Source organism: Megascapheus bottae, chromosome 12 (genome assembly GCF_031878675.1).
Source record: "Megascapheus bottae isolate mThoBot1 chromosome 12, mThoBot2.hap1, whole genome shotgun sequence".
Classification (NCBI taxonomy): domain Eukaryota; kingdom Metazoa; phylum Chordata; class Mammalia; order Rodentia; family Geomyidae; genus Megascapheus; species Megascapheus bottae.
In genome coordinates this window covers 48294522-48319045 of record NC_143520.1, presented here as the reverse complement: position 1 = coordinate 48319045, position 24524 = coordinate 48294522, and the positions used below count along the sequence as shown (strand labels likewise).

The window sequence follows — 24524 nt, the reverse complement described above, 5'->3', positions numbered from 1 at the left end:
CACCGGCAACCAAAAGTGGACACTTAAGGGAGAAACACAAAAATGCAATGCTTGTGTGCCTCTGATGACATTGAATAACATATGACAAAATGCACTCCAAGAAATGGAAATGAGTTCATTTCTTGTTGTTTCTGCTTTCTTTTCTTCCTGTATGGTTTATTCCATTGTCTGTCTTTGGGGGGGGGCAGAACTTGGAAAAAAGGGTGAAAAAGTGCATCAGTAGAACTCACTGGACATTGTTGAAAACCAGCTATAGAACTTGCTGGTGGAGATGGGAGGGAGGGACTGGGAGACAGTGAGAGAAGGCATGACATGTATAGGGGATATATACTCTTTAGCTGACTTATGTAACTATAATCCCTCTGTATATCACCTTTATAATAACAGTAGTAGTGATGCCTTTATTTTGGCTTCTCTGCAGCTGGTCTAACCTGAAGGCTCAGAGTTGGATAACGTGAGCCTGGGTTGGTTGCTAGCTGTGCTGGGCAGACCCTCACCCCCAACTTCCACAGAAGGACTAGTTCAAGTATGCATTTTTCCTTGTGGAGTCTCTGTTGCCTTGAGCTGGCCTTGGGTCTGCTTACTACAAAAGCCCAAGGCTGCCTTGTTCCTCAACCCACTTCCAGAATGGATTATGTCCTGGTTTTCCATTATTCCCTGGGTGACTTCCACAGGTACTTGTGCACTTGCCAACTGGTCATCTGAGCTATCTTGCAACAAAGGAAGACTGGTTGATAGGATAATGACTGGCTAATGGCTGCTTTGCTTCCAGATTCTAACTGGTTACTTGGTACCAGAAAGATACTGATGCAGAAATTACAAAGTCATTTGTGAATGAACAAATCTTCTCAGAACCAAAGACTGGAATGATATAGAATGTCTGTGTCTAATATAAGCATGATCATATTTACTGGTGTAGCTCGAAGGATGGCACTGAATCTTATCTACCATACCCTTAGAGGCATTGAGTGATTGCAAACATTCACCAGTCAGGATGGTTAGGTTACCTAGTCACAAAGTGGCTCCAGACAACAGAAGGGGAGGGGAACTGTAAGTCTTCAAAGCCTTTTTGGACAGGAATTGGAATGCAAATTTCCTTATTTACAGACACTGTCAGAGTACTCTTCATCAGATCTTAAGCTACCAAAGTTGTTTATAGGGAGTTGGCAAGGGTCCACATGGCATTTTATCTCAGTGTGAAAAATTTATAAGCACCAGATCCAGCAGCTGAAAATGTGCTTGATGAATGCCCATTCATCTGCTCCACTACCTTGCAGATGGATGGAAATGTCCATTGCTCAAAGACTTTTCAGCCCATAGCTGCTTCTCCCAGAAGCAACACCATGGAAGAAAAGCAAAACTAGCAAAACCAGCTTCTGCTGTTTTTGTCCGTGGAAACTGAACATGTAAAGGGAAAAATATTCTTCTAAGTTGACCTTTTGTTGAATTTATATTTTTCTATCAGCTTTGCATTTCTTCACAATGTAGAGGTGGATTTGCTGTTGTTTTGACTGTACAAATGGTTGCTTTACTTAGAAGTTTAAGAATATATGTGCCATTGCAGATTTCATACATTTCCCACACTGATTCTCAAAATGTTAAACACAGAGTTACCCTATGAATAAGCAATTCCATTGCTAGGAATATATCCAAGAAAAATGCAAACATACCTCCAGGTAAAAATATGGTCACAAATGTTCATGGCAATAGTATTCTTAACAGCCCCAAAGTAGAAAGAATGGATATATCCATTCAATGATAACACAGATTAATAGAATGTGCTATATTCATAAAAATGGAATATTATTCATCAATGGAAAGGAATGAAATATTGATAAAAGTTAGATGAACTACGAAGTTGGATGACTCTTGAAACACTGCTAAATGGAAAAAGTCAGTCACAAAAGACCTTATAATATAGGATTTCATTCACAGGAAATGTCCAGAACAGGGCAACTAAAAGAAAGACAGAAAAGTTATCTCATGTTGTTACAGTATTTTACCTTGTTATCTGATATAGTGTATGTATGCGTATTTGGTTATATCAAATAGGTTAGGGAAGGGGGGGAAACAAGATGAGGGGCAGGGGATGAGGGGAGGGAAATGGGGACCAACATGAGAAAGAGTATCAATGTTTGTGAAGTAATGCACCTTCTATCTGGTGAACATAATGTAACCCTTCTATTAATTACAATAAAAATATATAAAAAAGAAAGACAGAAAATAAATTAGTTTGTTTAGGATTGAGTAGTTGGGAGTTTGGGAGATGGGGATGGGTGGGTATGAGATATTTTTGGAGGGTAATAAAATATTTTACAATTGATTATAGTGATAGCTGCACATAGTAAAAACAAATGAATTATATATCATGAACTAGTGAACTTTATGGTATGTGGATTATATCTAATACAACTCTGTGTGTGTGTGTGTGTGTGTGTGTGTGTGTGTGTGTGTGTGTGTGTGTGCGGGGGAATGGACTCAGGGCCTCAGTACCATCTCTTAGCTTTTTCTACTCAAGGCTAGTACTCTACCACTTGAGCCATAGCTTCACATCTGGCATTTTTGATGGTTAATTCCAGAGTCTTGTGGACTTCCCTGCCCACGTTACATTTGAAAGATGATCCTCAGATCTCAGCTACCTGAATATCTAGGTTTACAGGTGTGAGCCATTGGTGCCTGGCTCTACTAGAACTTTTGTTTTTGCCAGCCCTAGGGCTTGACCTCAGGGCATGGTCATTGTCCCTGAGCTTCATTTATTCAAGGCTAGCACTCTACCAGTTGAGCCACAAACTTCCAGCTTTTTTCTGTTTATGTGGTACTAAAGAATCGAACCCAGGGCTTTGTGCATGCAAGGCAAAGCACTCTACCACTCAGCCACTTTCCCAGCCCTCTAAAAGAACTTCAAGAATGTTTAAATGTGTTCCATTCTGTTTCAGGCTACTCTTGCAGAAAATCACAAAGCTTGGGTAATCTACAGTGAAGAGGAATTATGAGAAGGCAATATCACATCATGTTTTTACATGTCTAAGGCTCTAGAGTCATTCTGTCTGGATTTCAATCATGATATCTGTGTGGCCCTGGAAAATAACAACCTCTCTGTGCTCCTCAGAATCTTCCTCAGGCCTGGCATAGCAGTGTTGGTCGCCTTTCAACCTGCTACACAGAGCCATCCAAGTGGTGTTTCTCAAATGTAAATGTACATTGTTTCCCAGATGTGCAAGCTGCTGTCCTTCTGTTTGGACCAGTAGAGGTGACCTCGGAGTGAAAGCTAACCCACTCCAACAAAGCTATGAGACTGATCTGGCTCAACCATACCCCTACCTCCTCTGCTAATGCCCCTGAAACACAAGCCTAATTGGTCACATAATTGCCCATCTAGACATGGTATCAGGGGATAATCACCTCGATACCTTTGGGACTAGCTGTGGTTGGAATCTAGTTTGTCTCCTCCAAAACTCAAGTTTGGAATTTGAGTTGGGGTGGCAGGAGATGGAGCCTTTGAGAAATGATTAGTTATAAGAGATTGCTAGCAATTTTAGCACTGGGTTAATTCTTGCTCTTGGAAGACTAGACTAATTACTGTGGAAGTGGATTGTTGGGAAGCTAGGGGCTCCCTTGACTTAATGTTTCTGTCTGCCATTAGGCCTTTGCCAGATGCTGGTGCCTTAATTTTTGACCTCTGGGACCATAAGCCAAACTATATTTCTGTTTTGTTTTTGCTTTTGGTCAGTTGCAGGGCTTGAACTCAGGGCCTAGGTGCTGTCCCTGAGCTCTATTGCTCAAGGCTAGTGCTTTGAGTCTTTGTGAGCCACAGTGCTACTTCTGGTTTTCTGGTGGTTTAAATGGAGATAAGCGTCTCTGGCTTTGAGCCACAATCTTCAGATCTCAGCCTCCTGAGTAGCTAGAACTAAGGATGTGAGCCACCATCACCCGGCTAAACTTCTGTTCTTTATAAGTCACACACTTAGCCTGCTATAGCAACAAAATGATACAATAACACAGTACATTGTGACTGCGACATGTCAGGCATTTACTAAATGAATGAATAAAAAGAGTGATAAACAACCCACATGTACCACACCTTCAACCCCAAGGTGGCACAGAACTCACAGGGAACATTTTAGGAGGAAGTCCTTTCATGGATTCATCTAGTGTACTGCTAACTCAGACTGTGGATTGAATAAGCATAGAAGGATTGAACAATTACATATTGCTCTCTATTAAGGGCATGAAGTCTTGGGAAGGCATTGCCTGCTGCAAGAAATTTTGGAGGATAAAGTGTGTTTATCTTTTGAAAATATTTTTAATAAAAATAGTATACCATAATAAACAATAATTCAGTTGAATAAACTGTTTAACTGAGATTTCTATGCTGATTATAAATGAATGGCACTGCGTACAAAATAGTTTAGGGAAGGGCCCTGAGGACTGACAGGTTTTTGTTTTAAAAATACAAGATTGATGTCTGTATTTCAAGGCATATTGTTCTCTCCAGTTTCATAAACCATTTTTTCCTCAGCTCATAATCCTGGCTTATAACACAAACCAAAGGTAATTTGTGGGCCAAAAAAAGAATGAATGAACTAAGAAGTACGTTATTCTTTGTCACTTCTATTTTGATAAAAATTGCTATATTTTCTATTTGCAGAAAACAACCATATAGCCTCACCCTGCAAGCAGAACAGGTCTGTTAGGAAGGAGTTATCTTTTGTTATTCTTGGGGTCCCTGTAGAGACCACTTAAATCTGACAGGAAAGTAGTGAACCCAGGACGTGTTGTGACGAGATGGGAGAAATTACTGGGAAAGAGTTCTGCTCAAATGTTTTGGGGAAAATAAATAAGAACATGAAAAGGCACAGGGCCAAGAATATAGGTCACACAAAATGGGATAGGCTGATAATACCTATTGTTAGCAATGTTATAGGGAAATGAGAACTCTCACGCACTAAAGCTGGGTGTGTAATTCCAGAATTTGTGCCCCAGGGGCCTTGGGCAAGAGCAGTGTTGTCATAGCAACAATGAGTAGGAACAAGCCACAATCCATCAGTGGTAGGGAGGATAAGAAGTGTAAATTCACACGCAGAGGACACAACATAGCAATAAGCTACACTATATAAATGCATGTGGCCAAACCACAAAAACATAATGTGGAATGAAAAGAGTAAATTACCAAACAACTTGCACATTATACAATTCCATGTATAAAAAGATCTAAAACCAGAAAAGCTAGAGACTGTGCCATCGAGAGCTGTGTCAAAATGATTAAAGCAAACTTGAGGAATAATTATCACAAGATTCAGAAGGGTGACTGAAAAGCTACAGATCTTGCTCTATGCCTTGATTATTATTTATTATTATCTTTAAAGCATACAAATTGGGCTGGGAGTTTGGCCTAGTGGTAGAGTGCTTGCCTAGCATGCATGAAGACCCAGGTTCAATTCCTCAGTACTACATACATAGAAAAAAGCTGGAAGTGGTGCTGAAGCTCAAGTGGTAGAGCTCTAGCCTTGAGAAAGTCCAAGGACAGTGCTCAGGCCCTGAGCTCAAGCCCAGGACTGGCAAAAAAATTAAAGTGTACAAATTATTACATATACTCTTTTTTTCAATTTTTTTTGAAACTAAAGTTTGAACACAAGGCCTCCTACTTATGAGACTGATGTTCTACCACTGAGCCATGCCTATAGCCCTGTTTTTTGCCAGTTATTTTTTTGAGTAGGGTCATGTTTCCTGCCCTGCATGTACCCTGGCTGTGATCTACTTACTTTAGGCTTTCCGTTGTTGCTAGGACGACAAGTTTGGGCTACCATATCTAGTTTCCCTTTGTAGAGATGAAGTCTGGAGGACTTTTCTGCCTAGACTGGTCTACAACTGCAAATTCCCAGTGTTAGCCAACCATGTAGCTTGGGATAACAGGTGCCTCCCACTATGCTCAGCAATGGGTTCAGAAGGGCTCATGGGAACTTGCCTGCCTGGGCTAACTTCAAACCATGATTGTTTCAATCTCCTCTTTTCCAAGAAGCTAAGGAGCTACTTAAAAGGCACTGGTGGCACCTGGCCACATTACTATTATTTTAAGGAGGTGTGTGTGCAGGAAGGGGGAGGGAGGGGGGGGATATAACTATGAAACAGGTGGTACTCAAAAAAGTAGAGCTTTCAAGTTAATATGCATTGGTCATAAGGCTCTACCACCACCCAAAGGGTTCATTTAGTTCTTTTTCAAACTGAATGCACCTGGCTTTCATTAATTTTTCTTCTGGTGGGTACTGGGGCTTGAACTCAGGGCCTGGACACCTGTCCCTTAGCATTTTCATCAAGGCCAGTGCTCTATCACTTGAGCCACAGGTCTACTTCTAGAATTTTTGGTGGTTAATTGAAGATAAGAGCCTCATGGCCTTTTTTGCCTAGTCTAGGTTTGAACTAGATACTCAGATCTTAGTCTCCCTAAAATTAGTGTATAGTTAGGATTACAAGCATGAGCCAAGGGGGCGCAGTGCATTTGCTTTTAGTGCTTTGCAAGCCACCCACCACAATTCTGTCTTTAACTCACTCACCCTGTTTTTGCACTATTAAGCCTGTTGACACTATAGTCTTAGCCTATCCTGTGGCCTGTATAGGGAACCTGTCAGCTATTGATGGCTTAAAATCCTTCAAGGGCATTCATCACTTGTAAGACAAGCTTGATGTTCTGCTGCCTGCATGGCTTGGTAGATGATCTTCCTTGCCTATAAGGTCCTCCCAGCATAATCCTGATGTCACCTCCTGCACAGTGAGGACTCCAGATCTGAGTCCTCATTGAGTGTGTCCTCTTCTGGCTGACACAGCTCCTATGTGGGCCTTAGTTTCTGGTGTGGTAAGCTTACAACATGGTCCTGTTCTCACTGCACTCAGCGACCTTCAGGACCACAGCCTCTGACTGGTCATATATTTACCTGGGGTAATACGCAAAATACCAGCCAGTCAGTAACTCCTAAGGCAGCAACTGGTCAGAGCAGATGAAGAGCTGGAGCTAGGTTCTGCGGAGCCCTCCCTCACACCCCAAACTATGGTATTAATATCTTATCCATGGGAGACCCAGGACATTATAAATAATACAGATGTGATTAATTATTTTTATTTTGTAGCCCAGACTGGTTTTTTCAATATTTGAACTACTGGTATGGTAACATATATGGACCCAACTGTTCAGTTTCTATGTCCTTCACGTACTTAGGTTCAGACGGTACTATAATCTGTAATAGGCATTTAGTGAGTGTTTCCCCAAAAGAATGAGATACAAGCTAACGTTTAAATTAAATTATCAACCAGATCAGAATTAGATTTGGCTTTACCTTTTCTAAATGCAGATTGGTTAGTGGATGAGCAAATGACCCAAGCTGGTTCAATATGACTCAGTCCTAGGGTTTTGCTTGAATACTCCCAGCCTCCTGAACCTTTCCAGTTACCCTTATTTCCAAACTAGTTTCATTAGTTCTCTTGGCTTCATGATGAGAATTTAAAAATAGAGAATTTTTAAAAAGCACAGAACAAAAATATGCCTGGATATGGGAAGAGTTGGGTTGCTGCAAATTGACTTTAACCCCTAGATCCAGTTCTGCCTATAAGATTTGGTTAAATGTCTCTGTATTCCCTTATTTTCTTCTGTTTTTAACTTGTTTATTTTGTGCTGTGTTATTTTACCTTTTGCAACCATAAGTCCAGTCCAATTAAAGTGGAATGGTGAATTTCCACCAGAACAAAACACAAGTTCACAAGTTCATTTTTATGTCTTTCTTGACTCTGTGCATCCTACAACACTTTGCCAGTTCACTCTGAGAACTCACCTCTCACCCAGAAGGACATTTGATAGATTTATATATGTGGGAAAGTCCAGGTTGTTCATGACAGGATAGGCGTGGATAGGAACAAGCAAGGTGTCATCTCCCTAAAATTAATGAGTAAAAAAGAGTTCAATTCATTGTTCTGAAAACTGTAATGTCTAAAGAGAAATTTGTAGATGCTATATTTCTGATCTCATTTTTGGTCAATTTTGTAAGTAACTTCAGAATCCTATCAGAAATATTAAGTTGTCTTTACCATAATCCAACTGTAGCAAATTCTAAGTATACCTCATTGAAACAATGTTCATTATCACTCAGGAAAGCTAATGATGATCATCTATTGACTTCTATCAAAAATGATAAGGAAAGACACTCGTGATCTAAGATAGAAAGAAACCAGCCTGCAAATGTCGAATCTAGATAGCTTAGAATAGCAGGCATTTGCTGACAAGAAGCAACAGAAACCTATTTCTAGGTCTGCATATTACATGACCTTGAGCAAAACCTTCACACTCAATCTTGTTTCTTTCTTTGCCAAGTGGTGATAATCATACTTTCCCTCAAACATGTCTTTAAGAATTAGAGTGAGCTGGGCATCATGGCTCAGGCTTATAATTGTAGGCACTCAGGGGACTAAAACCTGAAGGATCCTTGTTCAAAGCTAGCCCAGGCAGTAAAATGTGTGTAAGACTATCTCCAATTAGTTAAAGAAATTCTGGACTAGAGGTATCTCTCAAGTGGTTAGAGTACCAGATGTAAGCAAGAAAGTTGGCACGGGTTCAAGCCCTGGGACCAATACCACATACACACACACACACACACACACACACACACACACACACACACACACACTCACACAGAGTTTAAAGCAGATGACAGCCTTAAAAATTAAGAAGTGCTGCATGAAATAAAGTAATAGTATCAGCATGAATATCAGAGACAGGAAATAGTATCTGTTCTAGGACTTTTCTTCTGCTTCTTCGGCTGGATACTGAATAGTCCTTCTGAGTTTTGTTTTATTTTTAGATCTTTTTAAATGAAACTCCAAAACATAACAACCATTTGTCATCTTCTTAAGAAGATGTGTTTCTTGATGTCTGGGGTCACCAGTGTTTATAATCACAGAATGGCCCTTGCTATTTTTCTAGCCTCGCCCTTGAAGGAGCACACTGATGCTATTTGACAAGGCATTTATGAAAGCCCAGAGCTGTGGGAGCAATGAGGCCTGCAGCACACTCTCCCAGGTTCCCTGCAGCCTAGCGCCTTTCCCACCATGATGCATGCAACCAGCCAGCACCTTCCACACCATTCAGAAAAGCTACTTGCAGAACATTTGGCATTGGTCATGCCATCCCGTTTTCTTCCCTTGAGGACATGGATCAAGCCTCCAACCCCAATAAAAAAGCAACGTTAAGAAATTTACCTTACAGTGAACACGGATGCAGTCATAATAGTATCGCCACTCATCTGGAGAAAATCCAATAGTGATCATGAGAGACAAGCCAGGGACGAGGCGGTGCTCCTGAAAGGTAAATGGGATGCTGTTGGAACTAGCAGGCCTGAGCTAGAACACCACATCCCAGAGCATTATGGGAATAGTAGCAGATGGCCCAAAGCCGCTTACCTTTTTTACATAGCTGATTTGAAAGAATTTGGTCTGTGGGGGTAAAATATGCACGTGTGTGTCTTCGTCAGAAATATTGACCAGATGCTGTGTAAGAAAAAGATTCACTTAGAGTCAAGACATTGTTTTATTTCCTCTTCATGTTCCTAACAGGGATTTGAGGAGACTGTGTGTGTGTGTGTGTTTGTGTGTGTGTGTGTGTGTCCGCGTGCGTGCGCCAGTCCTAACACTTACTGCATGGCCTGTGCACTGTCCCTGAGCTTTTTCACTCAAGTTTAGTGCTCTACCACTTGAACCACAGCCCCACTCCATTTGCAGCTTTTTTTTCTTTTCTTTTTGGTAGTTAAACTGGAGATTAGAATCTCACAAACTTTTCCTGCTCAGGCTGGTTTCAAAGAATGGTCTTCCTATGTCAGCCTCCTGAGAAGCTAGGATTACAGGCATGAGCCATCTGTGCCTGGCACAGACTGATTTTTAACTTTTCAAAGAATTTGAGAAACATCAGACATCACTTAAGAATAGGAAAATTTTTCCAGATGTCTAGCACCCCCCTCTTGGGAATGGTACCAGAGCCTCCCCCAAGTCCTGAATTGTTAGGTGTGTGCTTTCGGTTGCATTCTGGTCCTGAGCTGACTGAACTGATAGGTCAGCCATCAATTCCCAGGGGTTCTCTAATTATATACCACTGACTCTGAGATTGGAAGTTATATGGCTGGGGCAGCCTCCTCCAGACACATAGCAGAAGGTCAGCCTTGGGAGGCAAGATTAAAGGGGATGGAGTTAGCTGAGCTTGAGGAAATGAATCCATTTCTTCTGTTTGAGAGAAAAGCAAGAACTTAGGGATCTGGGCTTCATCTGGGCCATTGGAGGGATAAGAGGCCTTCGGTTCACAAAGTCTAGGCCAAGAGTCTCCATATGGAGATTTCAGGAAATTATCCTGGAATTTTTATTCTAAAACAAAAGAGATATGAGAATCTGGAGCTCAGATGCCTGATATTCTTCAGGATGACATGCAGCCAGGTGGGGTGACACACCTGTAATCCTAGCTTCTCTGGAGACAGATATTAGGATTGCGATTCAAAGCCATTCTGTGCAGAAAAGTCCATGAGACTCTTATCTCCAATGAATCAACAAAAAGCTGGGAGCAGAAGTGTGGTCCAAGTGTTAGATACCAGCCTTGAGCGGAAAAGCCAAATGAGAGAGCCAGACCCTGATACACACACAAACACACACACACACACACACACACACACACACTCAGAGGACTCAAACTCTCTTAGGTTCTTACCTATTGAAAATTTAATGGGAAAGAGGATAGGCAAGACTGACAGTCTGGACACAAAATGTCACACAATTCTCCTGCCTCAGTCTCTGAAAAGCTGGGAGTACAGGTGTGTGCTCCTGTGCTTGGCTTGAATAAAGACATTGAAACAAAAAGGAAAAACAATGGTGCCCAAAGAGCTTTTTAAATGAAGTTGGAACACCAACAAGGCTTAACAAATTGACTTCTAAAATACACTGGAAAGACTAGTTATTCTATTCATTTTTCAGTTCTCTGCTGTGGCTTGAAAATACCCATGGTTTGCTATAATTAGCCATGTTCTTTGTCCTACTAAAGATTGTGTTGTCTGGGCCCTGGAGGACAGAGAGGCCATTTACTAGAAGTCTGAGAGATGCAGTTTGGCTCAAAGCAGAGCTGGGTCTAGACTTGGACTCAGGATCTCTCCATTGCTTCTTACTGTCTCCTACCACAGGAAAGCTCAGGGACCAAACTATGCTCCATCTTGCTTTCCTTTCAGGCTGTATTAGCAAACCAGGCTGTATTAGATTGTTAAAAATAATATCCTTTTAGGGATAAAATTGGTATTCTTGACTTTCCACTAACAACTAAAACTGGGGGAACATCATTATTAAAATACAAGAAAGCATATTTTAAATCAATATTTGAAAATGTAACAAAACCTGAATCACCCAACACTGCTCTAGAGGCAAGGTAAAATTGCCTACAATCCTCCCCTGCCTTCTGTTTCAGGATGCAGTGGATTCCCAGTTTGTCCAGGATCTCTGTTCTCCTGGAAGCTAGTCTTCCTTGGCTTTGTTCCTCTGCAAGGCCCATATGGGCACCAACTTGAGTGAAATTCAGGCCTTTCTTCAGTTACAAAGGATTTCTCCTTCCCATCAAAACAAAACAAAATGAAAAACCCAACAATCGACCCACCAATCACACACCAAGCTGTATAGATTAAAAATGCATGTTTTGAGATTTGCAGAGATAAGCTACAACTCAGATCTCTTCCTTTCCCTTCCTCCATTCCCCTCACATTCTCTTCTGTATGCCATTGTAGGATCTGTTAACAGGTACTGCTTTCCTGAAAAGCACTGACTCCTTATATGGGTCCACAAACTATCTGGAAGGAGGGAAAACAAAAGAAAGCTTGGCATCTCTGCCTCCATTTTCTATGTGCCTTCAAGCCATTCTCTCTGTAGATACCTTGGGATCCTAGGGACAGGACTATGGATGCACTTTGTGGAAAGAAACTGAAATCAATGAGAGAGAGCAGTAGAATTTCTGGCAAGAATATCCAGCAGACAATGATGATTTGTTTACCCTGATCCATGATGACAACGGTAACAACTTCTCTGGAGCCCTTCCCCAAACAAGGTCTAAACCAATGATCAACCAGACCATACTTTGAACAGCTTTTGTAATTATGTCTATGTCTCTCACCTCTGCCTCCAGCTGTCTATTTAATCAATAGTTCATGTCTGGACCGTGAAGATAGCAGAAGATGGACTGATGTGATCTCTTGCCACGGTTGCTCATGGTCACCTTTCTATGCCCTTCACTATAGGAACGAATGGCTGGACCAAACATGTAAAACTCCTAGAGTTTAAGCCTAGGGCCTAGATACAGGTTTATGCTTCTGGACTGGAGTGAAAAAAGAAAAAAAACACAACAACAGAGTCTGCCTCCAAGGAAGTCTTGGTCTAGTGTGGGTGGGGGGTAATCTTTATTCCAAAGCATTTATCCCCATATGTTTCCAAACAACATTTTCAGCCACCAAGCTGGAGTGCTCTCCATTCAGTTGCTGCCAGCAAGGGCAGAGGAAGAAAAGGTTGGTACATTTTAATCAGTGTACTTGGGTTAAAAAGTGGCTTCATCAAAATAAAAGAGAGTGATAGGATGAAAATAGAAAATGAAAACTTTTTGTGATATTAGTTATTGATTTGACAGGATTCATCATTCTCAAATCCTAATGTTCACTGAACAAAGCGATGGTTATCATTGCAGTTATTTAAAAAATGTGATTATAGTTTATATTTTATTTTATTTTATTTTCTCCAGTCCTGGGCTTGAGCTCAGGGCCTGAGCACTGTCCTTGGACTTTCTCAAGGCTAGAGCTCTACCACTTGAGCCTCAGCACCATTTCTGGCTTTTTTTCTATGTATGTGGTGCCGAGGAATCCAACCCGGGTCTTCATGCATGCTAGGCAAGCACTTTAACGACTAGGCCAAACTCCTGGCCCCTATAGTTTATATTTTAAAATGTTACTGTAATTCTAGTTTTATTTGTATGCATGCATACACACGTGTGAAAACATCATTCTCTAGAGAAGGTCAATTATTCATTCAGGGATCTGGGGCCAAATTCCAATAGTCCTATATGTTCCTGAAAATGTTTTATCTTAAAATGCATCTTGCTCATATATAGCGTTCTTCTCAATAGAGAGTGAGATTGGTATTCAAGAAATAAAAGTTGTGTTTTTATTTGTCATATTGATTCTCCTGTCCATTTCCACATAGGAGCCATTGAAATTCATGGACTTAGTTTCGAGATGCAAGCTTCTGGGGTGGGGATGGGTAGTCCCTAAAGGCTGTAATAGGGAGTTACAAACTAATATTATTATTTTACAAATGCAGAAGGAAATGTTCGTGCCTATACAATAAGGCTTTACAAGGTTAACAATCTTATTTGGACTGGCAACACAACACTGGTTGTCTCCTAAGAAAATAGATGGATTATTTACTTAATAAGTACAATTTCCCAGGCAACTCTTCCCATGGCAGGGAGAGGGAGAATGTAAGGAATCTCTGTTTGGAGAAAATGGAGGAGTATTAATTCAAATTTGAAAGTAGATCGAAGCACAGATTTCAACATGAAGGCGAGACCTGGATCAATCTCAAATGTTAATAAACAATTTATTGTGGTTTTAAACACACATTCAATCGTTCCATCCTTGGGCAATTTACAAAGTTTCCTGTGGTGAAACTAAGATAAAAGCAGAGTTGTTGAATTTCCCCCCTTGTTTGGCAAGAATCTCAAGGAAATTGCCTTGGGCTTCCTCTTAACTTTGCTGGTAGAAATAGGAGACTGGTTCTCCCAATACTTCTCAGAATATTATTCAGATGAAGTCATTGTGTACATTTATCTATTTCTGTTTTAATGCCTGATAGATGTGTGGTTGTATTTTTTGGCCCTCGAAAGCTGCCACCAAGTCAGCCCAGTGTCTGCCAGTGTGATTCTTTCGCAAGCGTTGACTGAGTGCTTTCTCTGTGTCGATGTTGTGCTAGGCACAAAGGAATGATACTAGACGCAGAGGTGGCCTCTGTTCTCAGCAGAGTAAAGCAAAGCACAGGTTTTACAACTGTTTAATAACTAAACCATACTCCCTAACATTCTCATGTGCTTCCCTAACATTCTCTAGGCCAGTAAGGCCCCACTGAGGAACTGAAAATTAATTTCTGAGAGGGTAAAAGAATCTCCAATATTAAAATGGCATGGTACCTTCAAAGCTTAACTCTACCTCCGAAAATAATATTCCATTCCTCTCATTAGTGTCTCCTTTAAGAATAACAGTGAGGGCTGGGAGTTTGGCCTAGTGGTAGCGGGCTTGCCTAGCATGCACGAAGACCTGGGTTTGATTCCTCAGTACCACAAGCATAGAAAAAGCCAGAAGTAGTGCTGTGGCTCAAGTAGTAGATCTCTAGCCTTGAGAAAGCCCAAGAATAGAGCCCAGGTCCTGAGTCCAAGCCCAGGAGTAGAAAAAAAAAAAAAAAAAGAACAGTGAAGGAAAAGGTTGAGTTGGACATTGGTGGCTCACACTTGTAATTCTAGCTACTTAGGAAGCTGAGATCTGAAGAGCAAGATTTGAAGCCAGCCCAGCAAGAATGTCTACCAGTCTATTTACCGAGGAAAAGCCAGAAGAGGAACCGTGCTAGCATTGAGACGAAGACTAAGGGGAAGCACTTAGAGCCTTAGTTCAAGCCCCAGGATGGGTGTGCGTGCATGAGCGTGTACGCGCACGTGCGCGCGCACACACACACACACACACACACACACACACACACACGAAGGTTGTGAACCCCAACCATCTCCAAAATTCCACAAAACGGGTGTGAATGTTCTAAAGTATAGCATTGTGTTGCTTAAAAACTCAGCCTTCACTTCCTTTGCATCTGAATTACATTCAGATTGATCTTCTTATCCCAACCCACACTTTCCAGTTTTCCCATCCTACTTCCCCAAATCCTACAACTCACCTAAATCATAGTTTTCACTGGTTTCCAAGTTCACTACATGTTTGCTTACCCAGAACCTCTCTCTATGTCTTCCTCTGTGCCCTGAATTAAAAAAAAAAAATGTCGCTTGTAGCTATGCCAGCCAGCTTCTCTTCCACACTGCATTTTTTTACTTCCTGGTGTGGGTGACATGGTGTCTCTTAGAGGTGCATTTTCTTCTTATATTGCCTTGCTTGTCTGGTATCATGTTTGAGTTGTTGAGTGTGTGCGTGCGTGCGTGTGTGTGTGTGTTTTAAAAAAACTATTTGGGGACCATTTTGTTCACTTTCGCATTTCCCATAACGACTCTCACACACTTTGCCACATGGTGGATGCCCTTGCTAACTGTATGTGGAATTAAACAAAAGAAAACCCAAAACGTGGCAACATACACGGGACAGTACAACTTCACTAGAGAGAAACTAATAAAAAATGTTCCATTGGAGATGACTACTAGGAAAGACTAATGTTAATACTAGTATTAAAATTACTAAAAGTATAAAGAGGGTAAAGAATTTTAAACTTGGTAACATAATTGAAACCACTTACTTAGCAAGAGTAAGTAAGTAAAATGCTAGCTGTGTTGTTTGGCTTTTTTGTTTGTTTGTTTGGTATAGTAGTTTTTAAAGTTATCAGTTAATTATTAACTCTAATAAATGCCATTCATAGAGAATGGAAATATTTCTTCTTTTTAATTATATTTTTATTGTGGCTAATAGAAGGGTTACATTATATTCACCAGATAGAAGATGCATAACTTCACAAACATGGATACCCTTTCTCATGACATGGTTCCCATTTCCCTCCCACCCTCCCTCGCTTATCTTGATTTCCCTCCTTCACTATCCAATTTCAAATAACCAACTAAGCACATATAAAATATATCAGATAACAAGGTGAAAAATTGTAACAATATGAGATAACCAAGGGATGGCAAAAGAGATGAGCTATAACATAGTACATTAAGGACAACAGTCACTCATTATATGGCTTTTGTTTCCTTATCCTGGAGGTCCTTACATTTAGTGTCATGCTATTTGGCCTAATGTCTCTAGATTTTGTTCTATTGTAAATCTCTGCTAGTAGAGCCCAAGGTTTCTACTGATTATGACAAATGAGGGAAACCATTGAGCCTAAGTTCCTTTGAGTCTGGCTTACTTCACTTAATATGATTTTTTCTAAGTCTTTCCATTTCCTTACAAATGGGGCGATGTCGTTCTTTCTGGCAGCAGCATAGAATTCCATTGTGTACAAATACCACATCTTGTTGATCCACTCATCAACTGAGGGACATCTGGGTTGGTTCCATATCTTTGCTATGGTAAATAGTGCTGCAATGAACATCCTTGTGCTAGTGGATTTAGTATGTCCTTGTTTCTGACGTTTGAGTAAATGCCAAGGAGTGGAAATGCTGGGTCATAGGGGAGTTCTGTTTAGTCTTTTGAGGAACTGCCATACTGCTTGAAAATGGAAATATTTCTTAACTTCTTTTAGAGGATCTTAGCAAGGTAATTATGTCCTCTGTGATTCTGGGGAAAGTCTACTTTAAAAATAGGTTTAAAGTGGGAAATACCCTAAAGCTAGTGACAAAGGTGATGAAACAAGTATCATAAATGATATTTGTGACAATATTATGATACTCCCCAAATTTACTCAGTGTAACTCCTATCACAATTGCAGAATAGTAGAAATGATCTGAAGAAAGAAAAGCAAAGTTGATGCACTTGCAAGTTTTGGTTTCCAAGCTTGCAGAGAACTTCAATAATCAAGTGTTATAGTGCCATCAGGACAAATATACAGATGAGTGGAGCAGAAATGAGAGCCCAGAAAGGAGCTCTTACATTTACAGTCCATTGATTTTCACTAAGACCATCCAAACCACTCAATAGGAAAAAACAAGTTTTCAACAAAAAATATTGCCAATTGCTTTCCTGCCCTGATTGGCTTTGAACCTTGAGCCTCAGATTTCAGCCTCCTGAGTAGCTTGGATTGCAGGTAAGAGCTAACAGCATCTGCCTCGACCTAGGGCTGACTAGGTCTTTACACCTTTAAAAATCACTTCTGCTCAAGGAAAGGTTTAACTTCATTGCTATAAGTAGTTACAGATGTTTTCATATCTATTATCACATTTCGTGCAAGTAATTGATATGGAGGAAGAAACTCAAATTGAGAGAGATTAGTAAGTACCCCTATGCTATGAAGCTATCAGTATTACTTAGCATTGGTTCTCAAACAGTTGTGTGAACTGGTTCATGTATGTTGGACTGGTTAATGGCTAGTGTGCTCATGAAAAGGTATATAGAAGTGCAAATAAAGCTTTATTGTGGTACATAGTGGCCTCAAAAAGTTATGCTCACATTCTCATCTGTGACACCTGTGAATGTGACCTTATTGGCTAAAAGGTCTTTCTAGATGTTAAATGAAGGATCTCAGGATGGGGTCATCCTGGGTTACCTGGTGTTCCCTATCATTTTTAAAGCAAAAGAGAAGACACAGGGAAACAGGGAAATCCCATGTGGAGGCAGAGATTAGAGTGATGCCACCACAAGCTAGGACCAACCAGGACTACCCACAAGAAAGAACCCCTGGGAGGAGTGCAGCCCGCTGCATCTTGATTTTGAGCTCTGGCCTCCAGATTTTCTGTTTTCTCATTTTTATAACCTAAATTTGTGGTATTCAATAGCACCTACATAAAAGTTACATACTACGTATTACAACAATTTCACACTTCCAAAAGAATTAAAAATATGTCCACACATACATACATGTACATGAGTGGTCATTGCACTGTTATTTATTAACAGTTCCCAAAGAGAAACCACCTATATGTGCACTGACTGAGGGACAGATAAATGAAACATGGTCTGACCACGTTTCATTTATCTGTCCACACAATGGAATAGCATTCAGCTTTTTTTTTTCAGTATTGGGATAATGTATAGAAGGGTTACAATTACATTCATCAGGTAGTAGGTACTTCTCGCACATTGATACTCCTTCTCATGTTTTTGTCCCCATTAGTATTCAGCTTTAAAAATGGAGTTTAAATCCTGGCTCACATTGTATGTTGTATGAACACTGTGCTGTGTGAATGAAGCAGTTCAAATTGGCCACATGTTGTGTGATTTCGTTTATGTGCAATTCCAGAATCTGTAAACCTACAGAGACAGGAAGTACATGCATGGTGCCTAGTGTGGCATGAAAGGATGGGGAGTGACGGATACAGGGTAAAGGAACTCTTTTGAGAGTGAGAAAAATGTTTTGAACTTACATCTTGGCAGTGTTTGTACCTTTAAGTCTAGTGAAGTCATCGAATTGTGCTTATGTTATAAATGGGAGAATTTGTGGAATGTGACTTATTTCAATGAAGCTGTCAAGAAAAAGAATAATAAAGAGCTTGCAGTAAAACTTAGCTTTTTGCATTTACTTAGCTTGCTAACATTAAGTGATTATTAAAAATAAATATTTTAGATTTAGTCCACTAGATCCTAGTCTGCAAACTTCAACAAGGAAAAGCTGGTTTAGGTGATTGGTGGAGAAAGTTCCTACCCATATGTTTAAACCCTCTTTCTATTCCTAAGAATGAAAACTTCCTAGGAGCTGTCTCTCTCTACCCACTTCAACATGCAGGGCCTCATGGACATGGTTCCATTTGCTGGGGACAGAAACCACTGGTCACTTCTGGTCAGTTTCACCATTTGTCAATGTCCTGAAGTGACTCTGAAGTGACTCAGATTCAATGTTCTGAATTGGACTGTTTCTTAAAATCATCAGTCTTACAGTGGCTGCAGATAGGGCCAGAAGGAGAGCATACAGACACAGACAGAGACACAGACAGTCAGACAGACAGACAGACAGACAGAGACACAGACAGTCAGACAGACAGAGAGACAGACAGACAGACAGACAGACACACACACACACACACACACACACATCTTGCATACACAAATACTGTCTCAAAAAGCCCAGGTGATGCTGGAAACTAGTGTGGCCTAGGCCTGCAATCCTAGCTACTCAAGAGGCTGAGATATGAGGGTTGAGATTCAAAGCCAGCCAGGGTAGATAAATCAATTAACTACTAAAAAGCCAGAAATGTAGGTGTGATTCAAGTGATAGAGTGTCAGTCTAGAGCAAAAAAGCCAAGAAAATGTACAAGGCCCCGAGTTCAAGTCTCAGTACTGGCACACACATAGCAAGTGAAGATTAACAACTCCGCCCCACCCCCAGTTTAGCTCAGATGCTACCTTGGCTCTGATCCAGAACCCATCATGGAGCAGTCTGAGATGTCCTGTCCAGTGTGACTTTGGGAGACTGAGGTAGGTCACAGAGGTAAGAGAGCTAACATAAAGGCTTGGGTGTATTTTCACATAGATAAGCACAAGTGGAATTGTGAGATGCCCTGCTCAGTATTCAGGTCAAGGAATAAAACCCAGGTAGGTCTGGTCCTTCATCTTGTTCTACAGTAAACCTACTGGAGGCTCTGGCTGCTTGAAGTACCACTTTTTCATCTATCCTAGATCCTACTCAGAAGAGCTACCTCTGCCTTTCCAGACCTCAGCAAATACTCCCTGACCAGAATGACTCAGGCATTGATATGTGATCTTAGCAGGTTAAAAGGGCCTGAGCTGGAACCACCTAGGAAAGAGATACCCCTTTTCCTGGGGGTGGAACCAGAGTAGTTTGGAGGAAGGTAACTCAAGAGTCAGATCCATCCTGAGCACTCAGTAGGCTCGGTGTGCTCAGCAAATTCTTCAAGCTTTCAGAATTCTTTCTCCTTCATCTCTAAGAGGTACACACTGCACAGAGCTACTATAAGGACCAAATTTGATCAGTACCCACCGCCAGCATAGGGACAAGTATTTAGGAAGACTATTGGGACAAAAACTCATTCAAGGACCCTAGTGTAGATTTAAATGTTCTTAAACTTCTAATCCAGAAGACCAGTTGTTTAAGTACTATATGTGTATAAATATCAATTTCATTTCAATACTATGGTTAACTTCCCCCTTCTAAAGTACCCAAGTACCTACCAGAATCTGCTCGTGCTTTTTTCCTACTTGATAGCCTCCAAAATGTACAATGCCAGGCCTTGCCTGGATGACCTTATTGCTCACAAGTTTGGCATAAATCTCTGCAAAAGCAAGGGAGATAAGTACACCATGAGACACCAGTGGGAATATTAAATAAGAAGGTTCTTTTAACATAGATGGTCTTTCATTTGGGGCATTTTAAGCATAACAAGAGTTTCAGACACTGGATACAGCTGTCATTAGGATTCATTATCTATTGCAACTGAATGGGATGCTTCTCCTCTACTTCTGTTGCTTCTGTCACCATCCAAATTAATAGCATATTTAATACTTATTAAAATAACCTCTTCTTCATGCGTATGGTACATGATTTTCTAATAAAATTCCAACTGGTAAAGACCACATGCCCTGGCTTTATTCTAACACTGAGATTATTTACTATATGTGATGAATACTCAGTTCACAGTATCCAAATACCATGGGTTGCATTTTATTACTGTCTATTTAATTTTTATTATTTGATCTTGCCTGCACCACATTACCATGTGATAGAGAGACATCTTAAAGCTCTGAGTATCACTGTGGACAGTAAAGCCTTGGTATAATAGGAATGCTTTAAAAAAACATTTAAAGAGAAATGTTAAAATAACTGAACTCATATAAGGGTTCAACCTATAAAACTTTTCTCAGCTCTTTATTTAGGCAGGACAGAGAAGGAGAAGGTTCTGGGACTTGTCTCATTTTCATTTGAATATCTTCTGTTTTGTGTCAGGTGGAGCTCTGCATACATTTGTTTATAATCCTCACATGAGTGCTATGAACTATTATTTCCACTGTGAGGAGTGAAAAAGAGCTGAGGGTCACAGCTAAAGTTGGGAGCAGAAATCAAGCCTGCGTTTGCCTGATTCTGAACACTGAACTGCTGCTTTGAGAATGTCTAAACTCCCTAAAATGATCATCGCTGGTCTTCGTCTGCATCGAAGTCCTAAACCATAGACATCCACACCCCACAATTCACCATCATGGTCTGTGACCCATCTGAAGTGGGGTGAAAGTGTTACGGCATTTTCTTTGCACCAAGTCAGCAGTCAATGCCATCAGCTTGGGGCCAAATTAAAGGGCTAGAAGAGGGTGAGAGGGTGGTGGGTCAGGGGACTGCTGATCTCTGTAAATTATATTGTATTTCTTTTTATTACTATTGTTTTTATTATATTTTAAGTGATTAAGTTGGCATTATTTAATGATTTTTTTTAACATTGTCAGACTTGTGGTTGGTGACATAGGAGAAAATGATGGCAGGTGTGACACTGACCAAGACACATTATACTCATAAACTGTTATTGTATTAAAACAACTTTGTACAACTACTTAAAGCTAATTTTTTATTTTATTCACAGAGAAGATGCGCATCTAGCATTTTCTTTCTCATGCCCCTACATGGTTAAGTATACCTATTTTTGCTTAACACATCTTAGGGTGACAAGCATCACGTCGAAATAAAACATTTCTGAGATTTAAGATGGGACTTGAAGAACAGGTGGCATGCACAAAACCTGGTAGATATCTGAATATGAGTTTCCACCAGCTGAATGGCAGCTCTCCTCTTACTACAGTGCCAGTTTGGGGAAATCATATGACCTGTCCAAATTTCAGATTCTCCAAAAGCAAGTAGAAAGAGAACGTAACTCATCAGGTTGTTGTATGGGGGCTACATGAGAATAATGTGGACATAATGATGAGACTATTCTCTAACAGATACAGGATTTCCCAGACTTTGCAGGCTCAGCAATCTGTAAGGGAAAAGCAAGAACATGTGACGTATGCATATATTCCCCAAAACAGGGAATAAATGCTTGGGGATGGCATGAGATGATCAGATTCAAGTAAGACAGCAAAGGGGCCCAGATGTCGAGGGAAGGACCAGTGATTTTATTCTATGTACAAGGGAGACCACTGAGAGTATTAGGCAGGGTGGAGACAAGAGCCAACCAGTATTCTGGAAATGGATAGGCAGAGAGTGTGGAAAGGGAAAAGAGTACTGTCGCAGACAGTTCTGGAGAAACAAGCCAAGATGGAAAAGGTACCTGAGGAAATGGAAGCAGTAGATCTTGGTGACTAATTTATGCTGCAAAAAATATACCATGTAAGTGGCTAGATATAAATAGAACTATTGTTTGTAATGGTAAAAAAAAAAAACCTATTATGAGTCAGGCACTAGTGACTTATAGCTGCAATCCTAGCTATTCCAGAGGCTGAGTGCTTAGAGTTGTGTATGGTTCAAAGCCAGCCTAAGCAACAAAGTCCATAAGACTCTTATTTTCAATTAGCCACACAAAAGCTGGAAGTGGTGCTGTGACTCAAGTGGTAGAGCACTGGCCTTGAATGAAAAAGCTAAAAGATAATGAGGAGGATTTGAATTCAAGTTCCATTACTGGCACAAAAACGAGGCTTTTGTTAAAATCCTAAATGATATAGACAATTCAGCACTAACTTTTCCACTCTGCCTTCTGGAGTTTGGATCCTCTGGGAAGATAGGAGCTGTTCAGAAAAATCTGTTTTCTTACTACTTACTGGATTGCAGGAGGTAGTTAGGAACATCTCCTCTTCTCTTGGGCTCCTCTACTAGTCTCTTCAAAAGGATGGGTGATAGGTGACTGCAGGGTTCTTCCACATTCTTTAACTCTTGGCTGGGGTTTTTCACTGCTGCCATTTTATCACGGAAAATGGAATGTTCTTTCTAGAGTCTAAGTTTATTTCCTGGGGAGAAGAGAGGGCAGCAAATGAGCTATGAGAAACCACATGCATATTTTTTTGCAATTCTACCTATTGTACTTTGGCTCAAGTCCTTCCTTCTTGTCTGCTGGCTATTCCATTCTACTCCACACACAGGTTTGTGGCTGCTCCGCTAACCTTTTTTTTTTTTGCCACTCTTGGGCTTGAGCTCAAGGCCTGAGCGCTGTCCTTGGACTTTCTCAAGGCTAGAGCTCTACCACTTGAGCCTCAGCTCCACGTCCGGCTTTTTTCTAAGTATGTGGTAATGAAGAATCGACCCCGGGTCTGCGTGCATGCTAGGCAAGCACTCTACCACTAGGCCAAACTCTCAGCCCTTCTGCTAGCCTTTTACATCACCACCTGTCATAACCATGCTAGTGGCATGGCTTCCCTTTCCCTGTCCTAAACAGCTTTTCCCCAAAATGTTCTCCCAAGGTATTTCTTAGACATGTGACTGGAAAAACAGACTTGCCAGTCAAATAAGCACAAAAAGTGTTGAAGCAAATCATTAAATAGGACTCTGCTTTCTCAGATGTCTCCAAATCTGTCTCATAGAAGTATGTGAAGATCTCTCAAGAGATGGAATAACTTTTCAGGACACTGGCATTTATGTCCCTTTGCTAATAAAGGAGACATGTAAAGACAGGGAGGCTAGACAAGTGTGGGGACATTTCTAGGACCTTGGTGGATCTGGGAAGTCCTATGGCTCGACACACTTGCCTCCCTTAATACTCATGTGAAATTCCTCATGATGCCCATGATGATCCCAGTGCCCTTCACATTCTTTTTAAAAAATTTTCTTTAATTTTATTGTCAAGGTGATGTACAGAGGGGCTATAGTAACATACATAATAAGGTAGTAAGCACAGTTCTTGTTGAATATTATTACTCCATCCCTCGTTTTTCTCCCACTTTCCCCACCAAAAAAGTAAAGTTTATTTCCAACATATTGTCTTGAGGGTATCACGGTTGCATTGGTTCACACTTTGTTCTTTGTCTCACGATTTTGTTGGTCCCCTTCCTTTCCCTGATTCAGATAAACATATATACAATACACAGGGTATCAAAATCAAATGCAGTGACGACAGGGGATAAATCATATGGGGGAAAATGAAAGAAAAATAAATAACTTCACATAGTATATTAAAAACAACAACCACAAAGAAAACCACTTGTTTCCATATCCTGGAGTTTGCTTCACTTAACATCATCTTATATGGTCATATGTGCATAGCTACAGAGATATTGTGATCCTCTGCTAGGAAAATCCTAGATGTATACTATTACAACTGAGGCAAACCATGGAGCCTATGTTTATTTGTGTATGGCTTACTTCACTTGATATGATTTTTTTTCCAGGACTTACTATTTCCTTACGAATGGGGCAAGGCCACTTCTAGGCACTTACCCAAATGACTACACGCAAAGCTACTGGCACAACCATGTTCATTCCCGCCTTATTTACCATAATTAAGTTATGGAACGAATCCAGATGCCCCTCAGTACATGAATGGAACAAGAAAATGTAGTAGATATACACAATGGGATTCTATTCTTCCATTAGAAAGTATGGCACCCTTAACATTCTTGAGTAATTAATGCCTCTACCGCCCATTTGACAATAATTTCTTGTCTTGTAATAACATTTTACAAGTCACACTTTTCCTTAGCTTCCATAACTACTTCTTAACTGAGTGTGTGTGTGGAGGCTCAGATTGA

The 24524-nt window shown here is 40.6% G+C and overlaps 1 protein-coding gene across 3 annotated transcripts in view; it reads right to left on the bottom strand.

The window, feature by feature from the left end:
• The window catches only part of Cfap221 (cilia and flagella associated protein 221), a 95197-nt gene that overhangs the window by 70098 nt on the left and 575 nt on the right, over positions 1-24524 (bottom strand). For 2 of the 3 annotated variants that reach the window (XM_090342950.1, XM_090342951.1), the window contains exons 2-6: positions 22605-22790; positions 20034-20134; positions 9442-9528; positions 9241-9339; positions 7821-7921 (exon numbers count right to left, since the gene is read on the bottom strand). In XM_090342950.1, coding sequence (XP_090199076.1) covers positions 7821-7921; positions 9241-9339; positions 9442-9528; positions 20034-20134; positions 22605-22743 — 527 coding nt within the window. In that variant the 5' untranslated portion in view covers positions 22744-22790. The remainder of the gene's footprint in view (positions 1-7820; positions 7922-9240; positions 9340-9441; positions 9529-20033; positions 20135-22604; positions 22791-24524) is intronic. The other variant, XM_090342952.1, reaches the window with a different exon arrangement.